Source organism: Acanthopagrus latus, chromosome 1, assembly GCF_904848185.1.
Source record: "Acanthopagrus latus isolate v.2019 chromosome 1, fAcaLat1.1, whole genome shotgun sequence".
In the NCBI taxonomy this organism is placed as follows: Eukaryota; Metazoa; Chordata; class Actinopteri; order Spariformes; family Sparidae; genus Acanthopagrus; species Acanthopagrus latus.
Window position 1 is genome coordinate 23645864 of NC_051039.1, and position 12430 is coordinate 23658293.

General features: G+C 41.2%; 1 protein-coding gene across 1 annotated transcript; it reads right to left on the minus strand.

Annotated features, from left to right (window-relative positions):
* Positions 1-699: 699 nt before the first annotated feature.
* Positions 700-2862, minus strand: lbx1b (ladybird homeobox 1b). Its single transcript, XM_037107698.1, has 2 exons — positions 2379-2862; positions 700-1772 (listed from the first exon to the last, which is right to left on the minus strand). Exons 1-2 carry the CDS (start codon positions 2704-2706, stop codon positions 1285-1287), a joined length of 816 nt encoding a protein of 271 aa, XP_036963593.1. The 5' UTR covers positions 2707-2862; the 3' UTR covers positions 700-1284.
* Between the last annotated feature and the right edge of the window lie 9568 nt (positions 2863-12430).

The following is a 12430-nucleotide window of genomic DNA, read 5'->3' on the forward strand; positions in this document are numbered from 1 at the left end:
GGACAAAATAGTTGAGAATAATAACTGTGAGCAGGCCGCTGGTGATGGGCTCACACGCCCAGATTTGGCAACGAGAGCGTGTTTTCTGAAATGATTTTTTTTTGTCCTCGCTTGAGGAAACAAAAAAGAAGAAAGAAAGAAAGAAAAGAAAAGAAAAAGAAATCCCAGGCTTTTATATCCATGAAAAAACCCCCTCGATATTAATTCAAGAATTACAACATAAAAGATATATTCAGAAAAGCCATTTTATTCCCATAGTAGCCTATATACATTACAGTCTGTGCATTGGTTTTCAAATAATGTCCTGATTTTAGAAAGGCACTTACAGGTGTACAAAACATAACAAATTTATAACTGTAAATCTATTGTATCCAAACAATAAATCTAAAAAGCTCGTCAAAATCACCGCAAGGTTCACTTTTGTTTTCTCGCCATCGCTTGAGCATTCCCAGGGAGGAAAAAAACAAAAAAAACAAAACAACGCACAACTGTGAATGTCCGAGTTTGCGTTTTTTTTTTGCGATCATCGACACCACCACCATGATCATCATCATCATCATCATCATCATCATGCACCGCAGCATCGGGACGCCGAATGTGAGCAGAAGTCAAGGGTCACAGTCATGAGGAGGAGGAGGAGGAGGAGGAGGAGGAGGAGGAGGAGGAGAGCCGGCAGTGACTGAGTGACTCAATGGCGATTTGGCTCACAGAGAAAAACACAAAAATCAATTAAATAAAAAAAAAAAAAAAAAAGAAAAATAATAGTAAAGTAGAAATAAATAGATTATGATCACAAATCAAAGCATGCATTTACATGCAAAAAATATGAAAAACTGGAGCACTTTCATAGTGGTGTGTGAGGGCAGGCCTTATAGGAGAAGCTGTGGAACAGGTGTGTGTGTGTGTGTGTGTGTGTGTGTTTAAGTGTAAGTGTGCGTGCGTGTGCGTATGCGTGTATGTGTGTGTGTGTGTGTGTGTGTGTGTGTGTGTTGGCCTATAGTGTAAAAAAATAATAAGTTACTCACGTCATTTTAGACCATATTGCTTTGATTGCAAGAAGTAACAGTTTGCTAATGAATACATTGTAAAATACCACTGCATATTTCTTGTTCTGTGTTCATGCTTCACTATGAATAGGTCTATCTGTGCCGATATAAAAGTCATACATTTTGGTACATGTTCTGAGATATGGTATACAATATAAGCAGTAAGTTACAAGTCCTCGGGAGGATTTTCTTTATCGTCTCTTTGTGTGTGTCGACCTTCCAGCGCCACGCTGCGCCATCAGTCATCCACATCAATCTCCACGTCCTCGTCCTCTGAGCACTCTTTACTAGTTGTGTGGTCTGAGAACGGAGACAGCGGCGACGTCCGCAGTTTCTGAGCGAGCTCGTGCTCCTGCTGGCCGCCCCGCGCGGGGGACTCGCCTCGCGGGTGGCCCAGCGTGCCGTTGGCGCATTTCTCCAGGTCCGCCAGTTTGGCGAGCTTGTCCAAGGGGACCTGGCCGATGGCCTTGGCCGACTCCACGTCGGCCTTCATCTCCTCCAGGTCCCGTTTTAGCTTGGCCCTCCGGTTCTGAAACCACGTGATGACCTGCGCGTTCGTCAAGCCCAGCTGCTGGGCGATCTGGTCCCGGTCGGCCGGGGACAGGTACTTCTGGTACAGGAAGCGCTTCTCCAGCTCGTAGATTTGGTGATTGGTGAAGGCCGTTCGAGACTTCCGACGCTTCTTCGGGGTGGTTCTCTGGCCGAACAGAGTCATCCCGTCCCGGCCTGTGAGGGAGAGACAGAGGCTGGGTGAAAATCATTGAATCACGCAGGTGCGGGGCTTCAACCGCACCGCCGCAGCGCGCGCGTAAAAGCGGCCCAAACGCAAAAAAACAGAACAAAAACAAGCAAGCAAAAATAAAACAAAATAACAATGACAGTGCAGCTATATGTGGAACAGTAAAGCCTTCAGCTAGAGTGGGAACAGGTCATTACAAGAATATTACACAGGCACCGCTGGGAAATATTGAGCTCCACACACGAGACCTTAATATTAAAAAAATCTGAGGCGATTTATTTCGCAGCTCAGGAGCAGCTCAGAACATTTACACGCCTTTGTCCAGCAGGACATATTTAGAGCAAAAATACGCATTTAAAATTTCACAAGGAATTGTTTCGTCCAGACAGTTAAACAGGCACATGTATACCGGCCGGAATGCAAGACGAGCTGCAAAATAAAAGGTGTAACCAAACGGCTGTTTTCTGCCTGGTGCAGGCCACTGAATAAGGACACCAAATCAGATAAAGCCCCCCAAATTTAATTGTAAAAAGCTGTGCGCAATCTGTGTGTTGTTGTTTTTTGTTTTTTTTTTTCTCGGTGTGCAGATGTACCTTCGGCAGCCTGTAAAACGCTGACTTCCAGCCCCTTGAAGGTCTTGCTGGCCAGCTCCTCCAGCGCGCAGAGCGGCGAGGTCTGGGTGAGCAGAGCCCGGCTGGACAGGGGGATGCTGGACGGGCGGTGCTTCTCAGAGGACGAGATTAGATGAGCCGTGCCGCAAATCGTGTAACTTCGTTTCACGGACGGTTTGTTGAGGATGTCCTCGATGCTGAAGGGGGTCAGCGGCTTGTTGGAGTTGGCTGGAGGCGGCAAGTGGTCCAGCGGACTTCGCCTCCTGTTTTCCACTGCATCACATTTGGCCACTTCTTTGGATGTCATCATTGGTTGTGCGCAGAGTTTATGCGGGACTTGGTCGGGGGGGAAAAATATATATATATTCAGCGGGTAAAAACGAGCTAATCTGTCGAAGGGGGGAGGAAAAAAAAAGTCACATAACAGTTGGGAGGTTAAAAAAGACGCGGAGGAGAGGAGAAGGGGAGAAAAAGAAAAATCTTAATTCCAAAATGGGATGCCTTCAAAGTGTCGATCCTCGGGAGCAGCCAGTCCGCAGGAGTGAGATGCCTCCCTGAAAATGGCGAGGTCCAAAGAGTTGACGATTACTAACAAGTTATCATTGATTGGTAGGTAATCAATTATCTCCAGTGGCACTTTCGCCCTCTTCCCTTTCACTCTTTGACTATGTTGCAGTCCAGTGCGGGGCTTTTTGCGACTGGGGGTGTCCCATTAATTAGGACGCATGGCTGGAAGGAGGAGGAGCCCGGCGGAATTATAATGCTTTGTGCTCTTATCATCTTTGGTCTAATTTAGTCGTGTGGTGAGATACCAGAATAGGTATATGGGGTAAATGAGGGGAAGCAGAGAGAGGGAGAGAGAGAGAGAGAGAGGGAGAAAGAGAGAGAGGGAGAGAGGGAGAAGGGGAAAGAGAGAGATGAGGGGGAGAGAGATCACAATCCGAAGCCTATTTAAGCGTTTTTATGCGCCAAACTTTGGTTCAGTTGAGCCGGAGTTGTTTTATTTAGAAGTGTTTGGATTATCCAGGATGCTGCCAAAAAAATAGAAAAGTCGAGTCAGGTGTTATCTTAGCTGTTGCAGATAGTCAGAAGGATATTTTTCCTCGACCCAAAGCGCGGATGATCCTTTGTTTTGTAAAGGTAATGTGGAGCTGGGCCATATATCAGCTCTGATGATACCTCCTCTGGGGCGGGAGAGAAGGAGCAGCATGCATCCCTCTCAGCAACGCCAAATCCGAGCCATAACTCAGGCGAAAGGGCTCCTTTTATATCATCCGAGAAATATTTCATCTCCTCTCAAATTTCCCCGCGTCCTCCAGGTTTGACATGATGAGTTTATTTTGGTGCCGGGCGGAAAGAAAATAAAATAAATCGGCGACGGGCTGTTTTGCATTGGGCGAACGAAATTTTACGCAGTATCCTGTAGACCAAATACACATTTGTTTGTAGTTTCTGATAAATCTGTAAAAGTATTTATTATTATTGCTTTAAAAAAAATGTCAAAGATTACATTTTTTTAAAGCCGATTTTTAAAATGGATATCAGGTTTATATTAACAACAGTACCAATAATTATTCTGCTGAAAAAAAGCCAGTACGACTAGCAATTTATTATTATTATTATTATTATTATTATTATTATTATTATTATTATTATTGTTTGCACTTTGTTGGTTCTTCTCGTCGTAGTCGATGCTGATATGACGGTGCTTTTATTTTGTAGCACCGCGTCTTTTTGCCTCAGTAATGAATGTCTGCATTATGTGCTTGATTTAAGCGTCACGTCACTGACAGGCGGACAGTAAAAATGAAAATATCAACAGAGTGATTGTGATGATGATAATAATGATGATGATGGTGATGATGATGATGATGAGGACAGAGCGTGAGAGAGGATAAGATGAATGCCTCGTAGCATTTTACGGTTTGATTTTTGCCTGGTTGATTTTAATGTAGCTAATTCTCTTGTAGGATTGTTTTCCCTCTATCGTCATTTTATTAAATTATTATTCTTTTTTTAAAAACACAAGAGAACTGTATTTAATCAGCCGACTGTATTTATTTATTAATATATTTTTTTACCACACTCTTTAGGCCATTCAGCCATAATATTAAACACAGAGCTCATTTGAGACAGGACAGAGAACAACATCACGTTGCCACATTGAGTTTACCCAAAGTTTCCTTTTTTTTCCCCCTATTTTTTCAATATCTAAATAATAATGATAATGATGATGAAAATAAAAATTAAAAAAAAATAGAAGAATGAACTTTTCAAGAAGGTTCTGAAGTTACGTGTCCGGTGGAACTTTATGAGGTTATGAAGGAGGTAAAAAAAAAAAAAAAAAGAAAAAGAAGAAAAAGAAAAGAAAGAAAGATAAAAAGAAAAAAAAGAAAGCAGGCAGGCAGTTTATATTTGCTGCTGGTGGGGGGTCAGATCTGATTTCAGAGGGAACTGCTCATTGGGTGTTGTGTTGAAATATGACCACGGACCTCTGAGCACGTTTCTTTTGCATTTTCCTGGAGTTTCTTTCAGCACTCAATTAGTTTCACCAAACCATTTAAAAGAAAAGAAAACAGGATTCAAATATAGGAAAATAATAATAATACATGGCAGGTAAATTTAACAAGGTTACTTTTAAAATGTTAAGTTTAATTAATGTATACTGTAGCTTTTATGAGGGTAAGCAAAATGTTTATGTATGAAAAAAATGTGAAATGAAATGAAAAAAAAAACACGTTATATTATTAAAGGTGCACTGTTGGGGACGAAATATTATTTAGAGGAGAAAGATCTTCATGAACTGAAATAAACAAACTATTTTTTTTCCTGACTGAATAAACTTGCTTTGTTTACATGTGGCGGACCCTGCCACCTTTCTAGCTTCAAACAGTATTCTGGCATTAATTTCCTCTGAGAACAGCTCGTATATTCAGCCATATGAGCAATGAATATTACTTGATTAATATTGTAGATATATTTTTTTAAAAATGAGCTTGAATTTCTTCTCCAAAACTACACAGTGCCCCTTTAATACAGCAGTACAATGTCATACATTATGTTTCATCTTTTACTACCAAACACATTCATGACACAATTAACTTTAAAAATATTATATTCTCCCGCACATATTATTAACAACCACATTGCAAAATGCATTGAACAGCACACAAGTGAACTTTATCAATATCGTGTTTGCTTCCAGCTTTTTTTGGGGGGGTGAACTGGGTCACGGTGCGGGGCCAAGCTGGGTCACTGTGTTCAGTGCCTGTTTATTAAAGACAGATATTTGTAGTGGTGTGTCATCATCTCGGTGTCCCGCTTGCCAAGGTCAACGACATGGGCCTGCCTCTCAGCTCTCCTTTAGCCACACTACTTAATCTCTTAAGCTACTAGACTGTGCAGGGGACGTTCGCTGGCAGGGGACAAGACGGACCACATCCCTGACTGTCTGGAAAGATGAGTCTCTCTGATGCTCTAGTCAGGCCTTCTGGTGTTTAGTGTGCCATTTTTGAAGGTGTGCTGGACTCCTTTTTTTGTCATTTTAATGGACTGGTATTGAATTTATATTTCATAATAACCCCTTCCAAGAGCTCTGGTTAATCATAATCCAGTAGTGTTAGTTTACAGTATTTTTTACAACGCTCCCGTAATCTGCTACTTAAATGTATTTACAGAACACTGGAGCCCATTTTTTCTTCCCAACCAGGTGTTGATTTAGGCCTTCCACACTGCGGTCTGTTAGCTTAAAGTGCCATCCTGCAATATGTGTTAGTGACCTCATGCAGGAGGAGACACAGCACTCACTGCGGGCTTAGACTGCGATTAGACAGCTGCAGGGGAAACTATCCACATTGTAGCCATTTTGTGAGACCCCAAAGATGGGTGTCATGTCTCCCCTCTCCCAAAGGCCTGCCTGTTATCTCACATGACACCAGATATAGATACACAGAGGGAGAGAGGAGAGATGCCTCGGATGTGTCTCTCAGTTTAAAACATGTACTGTATAAATCACACGCCATTACCAGAGGTCACTGGCTGAGGAACACCATTGGATGGTTCCAGCGCCGGGGCCAGTCTGGTTGGAGGAGAGTGGATTTATCTGGCAGTTGGATCTCTGGAGAGGCAGCCATATTTTATGTGACTAGAGATGTAATAACAGGCCTCTGACAAATCCCTGACGGCCTGGCTTCTCCTGCCTCGCAGTGCGGTGCCAGTGCTGCTGGAACAACGGATCATAATCGGCGCCATTATCGCGGTGATACACGCGGACAGCACAAACGGTTTTCTCTAGGGTCAGGCGCTGCTGGCTGGGTCTCTCACAAGGGTCTTGTTAAAGGGTTAGTTCAACCAAATCACAAGGAAAAAAAAACAGCTCTCTCATTTATCTCTAGTGGTATCCATCCACGCAGTTGTGGTTTTAATTGACAAAATATTCACCATGAGACTTTAGGAACCAGAGTTTTATTCATTCACAAGCGTAATTACATGTGCAATATAATAATGACGAAATAATGGCACCCCGCAGCACTGGAATACGACAAAAAAATACTTTAAAGCGACACTACGTCGCAGACAAAGAAGAAATAACTCATTTCTTTCCTTACACGCTACAGCCGCCCTCGGTCTGGTGTGACCATTAGCTTCCAGCAGCTAATGCTAGCGGTGATACTGTATCTTCAGGTCCGTTTTCTGACTTTTCTCCTCGTACTCTGCATTTTAGTGAATAATTTTTCGTTTAAAGGTGCACTATGTAATTTTGGGGAAGAAATTTTAATTGGAAGAAAACGTCTTCACTGGCAGAATTCATGCTTCAACAAACTATCTTTGTTTTCATGACTCAATAAACTAGTCAAACTAACTGGCCTTAAAGGACAACGCGATTTCAAACTGATTTACCTTGTTTATATGTGGCGGACCCTGCCACCTTTCTAGCTTCAAACAGTGTTCTGGAACCTTATTTTCCTCTGAGAACAGCTTGTTTATTCAGATTTTGTATCATTATCTCATTAATATTGTAGATATTACATTTAGAGTCTCTGAATTTCATTTCCAAAACTACCAATGCAAACTTAAATTAGCTCAAACCAAAATTAGCAGCTCAAATATTATTTTGGCAAGTTCATCTCTTCTCTCTAATATTATATATACAATTATTAAATCATTCATCTTCTTTGTATTAAGTAAGAGGCAGAAATCTCTGAGACCACCTCGAAGGATGAGCCCCAAACTATAGATGCATCTCTGTAGGTGCGAAAGTATGAGTGGTTTTCAGATTGTTTATTTAAGTAAAAGTAGAAATAAAATAACCAGTTATCATGTCTTGCACTCAAATTTTTACTGAACTAAAATAATGCTATTATCAGCTAACTGTACTTTAAAGTAAATCATACTGCGTTTAATTTGGAAGCTGCATTTTTTTTTGACCCAGTTGAGATGAAGCTAATTTAATTTCTTTGTTGGGTAGCTTTCCATAACAAATAAGTTTATATGTTATAATGTCATTTTATGTCCTCTTAAAATCTTGATCTACATAATTGCTGGCAAACACAGCTGTGAGATAAATAGAATGGATGAATGAACGACTGAGGAGTACGTGGTGGGGTAAAGCATGAAGAAACTCAAGTACATCAAGTAGATACTCGAGCATAATACTTGAGTGAATGTACTTAATTTCTTTTTGGGTGAACCAGCCCTTTAAAAATGAAAGCTCATCTCTGTTCTACCTGCCAACAAACTGAAAGAGAAATAGCCTTTCATAAGGTTTGATGAATTGTTGGAAAAATAAAAAGGGTTGTTGCTCAGTCCGTACAAAATAAATTAAGAGAAACATAAAAATGGAGTCAATAAATTAACCCGTCATGACTTTCTCCTCGTGTGAGGAGAAGCAGAAACAGGTGCACAGTCTCCCAAGAAATACAAGAAGTGCTGGAGTTACCCCATGGGGAGTGTATAATGCAGAGTTACTCTCTCCTTAAAGAAACCTTTTCATGGGTCTCTGGCTGAAGTAATACAAAACACACTCACTGCTGTGGACTCTATAAAGAACCACTCACTCAATAAATAGTTTGACACCAGTGTTTTAATGCTGAGAACGTGGCAACATCATGTTTTTTTCCCCCTTATGATGACAATAAAAAGTGAAGCCATCCGATTTGTTTCCTGTGTCCTACCTGGTGGAACAGTTGCTCCCGCACTCGTCTGCCAGCCAGTAACAGACTGGCTGCACGCCCCTGATCGTACTGGTGTGGTTTGGGGCCTGTACACTTGTTGTTGGCGCAGCTTGAACATAAGCATTCCTAATTTACAGAAAGCACACTTTGAAACGGCACATATGTGGCCATGGGATACGCGTCCGTGCCATGCCAAAGTCGACCATTAGCCCTCTGAAAACATGTTTCACCTCGTTTTTACTCATCATCTGTTCTTTTCATCTGGAAAAAGCAAGCGGTTTGACAATAACCCAACACACGCTTTCAGCGAACTGCTTTCTCCATATTCACAGGCTGCTGATGGATCCCTCCACTGCACTATGAATGCCACAGCGCAGCACAAGATAGTGCTTCATTTGAATGTTCTTCCTTTCTCATCTACACTTCACCATAAAACACAGTAAGCAGTGATGCTGAGGGATCGTGTTATTTGGGATGGCCAGGGTGGCAAAGATTATTCACCGCCTTCAGTAATAAAAACTGCCAGAGGAGAACTGAGGAGAATTATGACAGCAATCCTTTAGTTTTCGTTTGTGGAGGCTGTTTTTTTTTTATTATTACTATTTGATGCAAAGACTTGCAAAGGAGGATAAAGAGACCTGGAGGTGAAAAACAACAGAAAATCCAATTTGTCACGTTCACAATTGTAAATACCAGCTGCATTTCTGTTGATTACTCACATGTAAAATTATAGATTAAACTGGATTTTATTATTTACCACTTCCTGTTTATCGCAGGCTGTGTCATTTCTCAACCCGTGATCCAATCAAGATATTGGTTCAAGCTTTAAAGGGGCAGTGTTTAGTTTTGGGTGGAAAAAAATTCAAACTCAGAATTTATAATATTTACAACATTAATGACGTATTAATACAAACTCAGAAAAAAATGTTTTTTCCATAACTGAATAAACACGCTGTTCTCAGAGAAAAATATGGTCCCAGAACACTGTGTGAAGCTAGAAAGATGGCAGGGTCCGCCAGCTATAAACCAAGTAAAACAGTAAGAAATGGTGTTGTCCTTTGTGGTCAGTGTGTTTATTCAGTCAAAGAGAGGAAAGATAGATTGTTTATTAAGTATGTTTAGGCATAAGATCAGTCAATGAAGATGGTTCTCCTCTGATTGAAATTGGAAATCATCCCCAGAATTACATATCGCACCTTTAATCATTTAAAAAAGGAGTAAGTGTTAGCAATGATTCAAACGTGTACTTAAAAAAAGACCACAAGGCCACTCTAATTACATGAAGTGGGTTTGGGTTGTGTTAATTCAATGCCCACAGGGGCTTTTCCAATATGGCCGCATGGGAACAAATGCTGACAGGTCAGCTGTTCTTTCAGCGAGGAGAGGAATGTCTCCTTTTCTCCTCCTCGCTCCCTCTTCTTCACTCCCTCTATCCATTGTCAATTATTTCTCCTCCCTCTTCTTTTCTTTCTCTCTCTCACTCTTCTTTATGTCAAGTTTCCCTCCCAACACACACACACATATGCACACAAACATTGTGTTTGAGAGATGGCCTCTGTCTTTCAATTAGCCTGCAATGGCCCTCTTACAAGGCTGGCGTCTGGCGAGTTAGGCCCGCAGCAGATGCTGCTGTGGATTGGCCGTTCATCTGCAGCCTGCAGACTGTATTGAATAGTCATTAGGGTGGAGCTGACTATTCATGACAGAAGAAGTGGCTTTGTGTGGGAGGGGATGCTACTACATCAGGTTATCTTTATTCTCTTGTTCTCTGTGGGGCTTTTACAGTGTTCAAAGTAGGGGGCTCTGATTAGGAGGATAAACAGATAATGAATGGTGGCGCTGCTTGACAGTAATCTCAAGTGTGGGTTCTCTTTTTTTTAATTGTCAGGTTGTTATGGTTTGTTGTATCATTCTGATCAAAGATAGAGAGGAGGAAGCGGAGAAGGAAATAAAAAGAGGCCCGACAGCGACAGAGTGCCCCCCGTTGGGCTGGAGAGCCACGAGCCAGTCTGTTGCATTTGTGTATGATTTGTCGACTCTCAGTGGGTCCGTTCATGAAGCACCTGGCAACCCTGCACAGAGGAATATGGTGGCTGCCATGACCATACACCAACACACACGCTACCATATGCCCCCATTGTCATTCCAATGAGCTCGGACAACATTCACTTTACCCTCCTTTCAGCAAACGCTATCAATACAAACCCCATGTGGAGGGGCCCGGGTCAAGAGGATGACTCACTACAAAGTGGCCGCTGACACACAGAGAGGCACAAGCAGACACACACACACACACACACACACGCATATATACGCACACACCCCTGCTGCCTCCCTCTGCTCCTCCTCCTCCTCCCCTCCTGAACCCCCGTAGGCTGGACTGAGGAAATGTGAATTAGCTTCATCAATGCAGAGGTTAACATTGCGCAAAGACGATGTTGACCTCTCGTTGTATTCTTGGTTTGATGTCTTTCTTAGGGCCAAAAGCTTATGAATAAAAATGGCGAGGGGAGAGGCTGACAAAGGGATTTGCCTGACTAATGCCAAGGGAAAACCCCTGAGGGAAAGCCTGGTTAAGCCCAACACCATTGAACCCCCCTGATGTATTATCAATCATGGAGTGGCTCACACTGCGCCCTTATTGTTTTTGCCATAATTGTGTCACAATAGCTTTCATTTGTCTCTAATAAAAAGTGTCTGCATTCATCATGCTAATGCAGTGACAACATAAATAATACACATGGCGACCTATAGCGCCTTCTTGAACATGTACCATTAAAAACGTGCGCAAAACATATGTGCTGCCTGGTTGTGGATGCATGATTATAAATAATTTAATTTCACTTTAATGTGTAACAATTAAATTACAAAAATGTTCTGTTTTGTTCTCACAGACATCCTGTGGTATCAGCCACGTAGGTAGATTGTTCCAGAGTTTTTTAGATGACATGCAATAAAATGGAGTTGAATGGAACTTTAATGTGATGGTCACAGCACTAAAAAAAATAAAAATATCACAATGTTTATTTCACGTAATAGTGTCTCAGTTATTTTGGATAATCAGCTTTACAGGCCGTCAACAGTTTTCAAAGCAGCTATTTCTGTGGTTGAATGTCGGGATGTGCACGATAATTTGTCAAGACGGTTAAACGTTCGTGGACTTGCTAGTCGGCACCACTCTGTTAAACCTATTATTACAAGGAGGTTATGTTTTCACTTACGTCCAACTGTTTTTTGGTTAGTTATCCATGAAACTTGGATGGACGATGGGTCTCAGTCGAGAATCGACCCCATTAACTTTTGGTGTGTATCCGGATAAAAGGGTCAGCGTTTCTCGAAATTTTCGATAATTTCTCATGGACTAAATCAAACATATTACTTAATTACTATATTATATATTACTTTTTTTTAATCTGGCATATTTGTTTGTCTGGTATCTATAAGGGAGTATAATTTGATATGAATTCAAATAAAAGACTGGATCTAGCAGATTTAAATGTTTATTTGATACTCAATCAAGCTTGACTATATTAAAGGGGACTGTTGGGCCTTGGTGAAGGTAAGTGTCTAAATGAGTGCCATTCCAGCTGTTATGTGTGCATGGTTAAATATCATATTGATATAAGGTTCTCTAAAATGTCAAGTCTTGTTTTTTGTGTTGTTTCTTACAAAACAAGAGTTGTTACTAGACAACACAGATTAACTGTTACATCTTGGTTGTTTTTATGTGTGACTATAGTCATCCATTGAAAAATACCTCTGTAATAATAATCAGGCTTGTTACTTTAATATGTCTTGTAATGCTGAATATAGTTTGCAATAAATATTACTTAACACACTTAACTATATTAAGTGAATTTT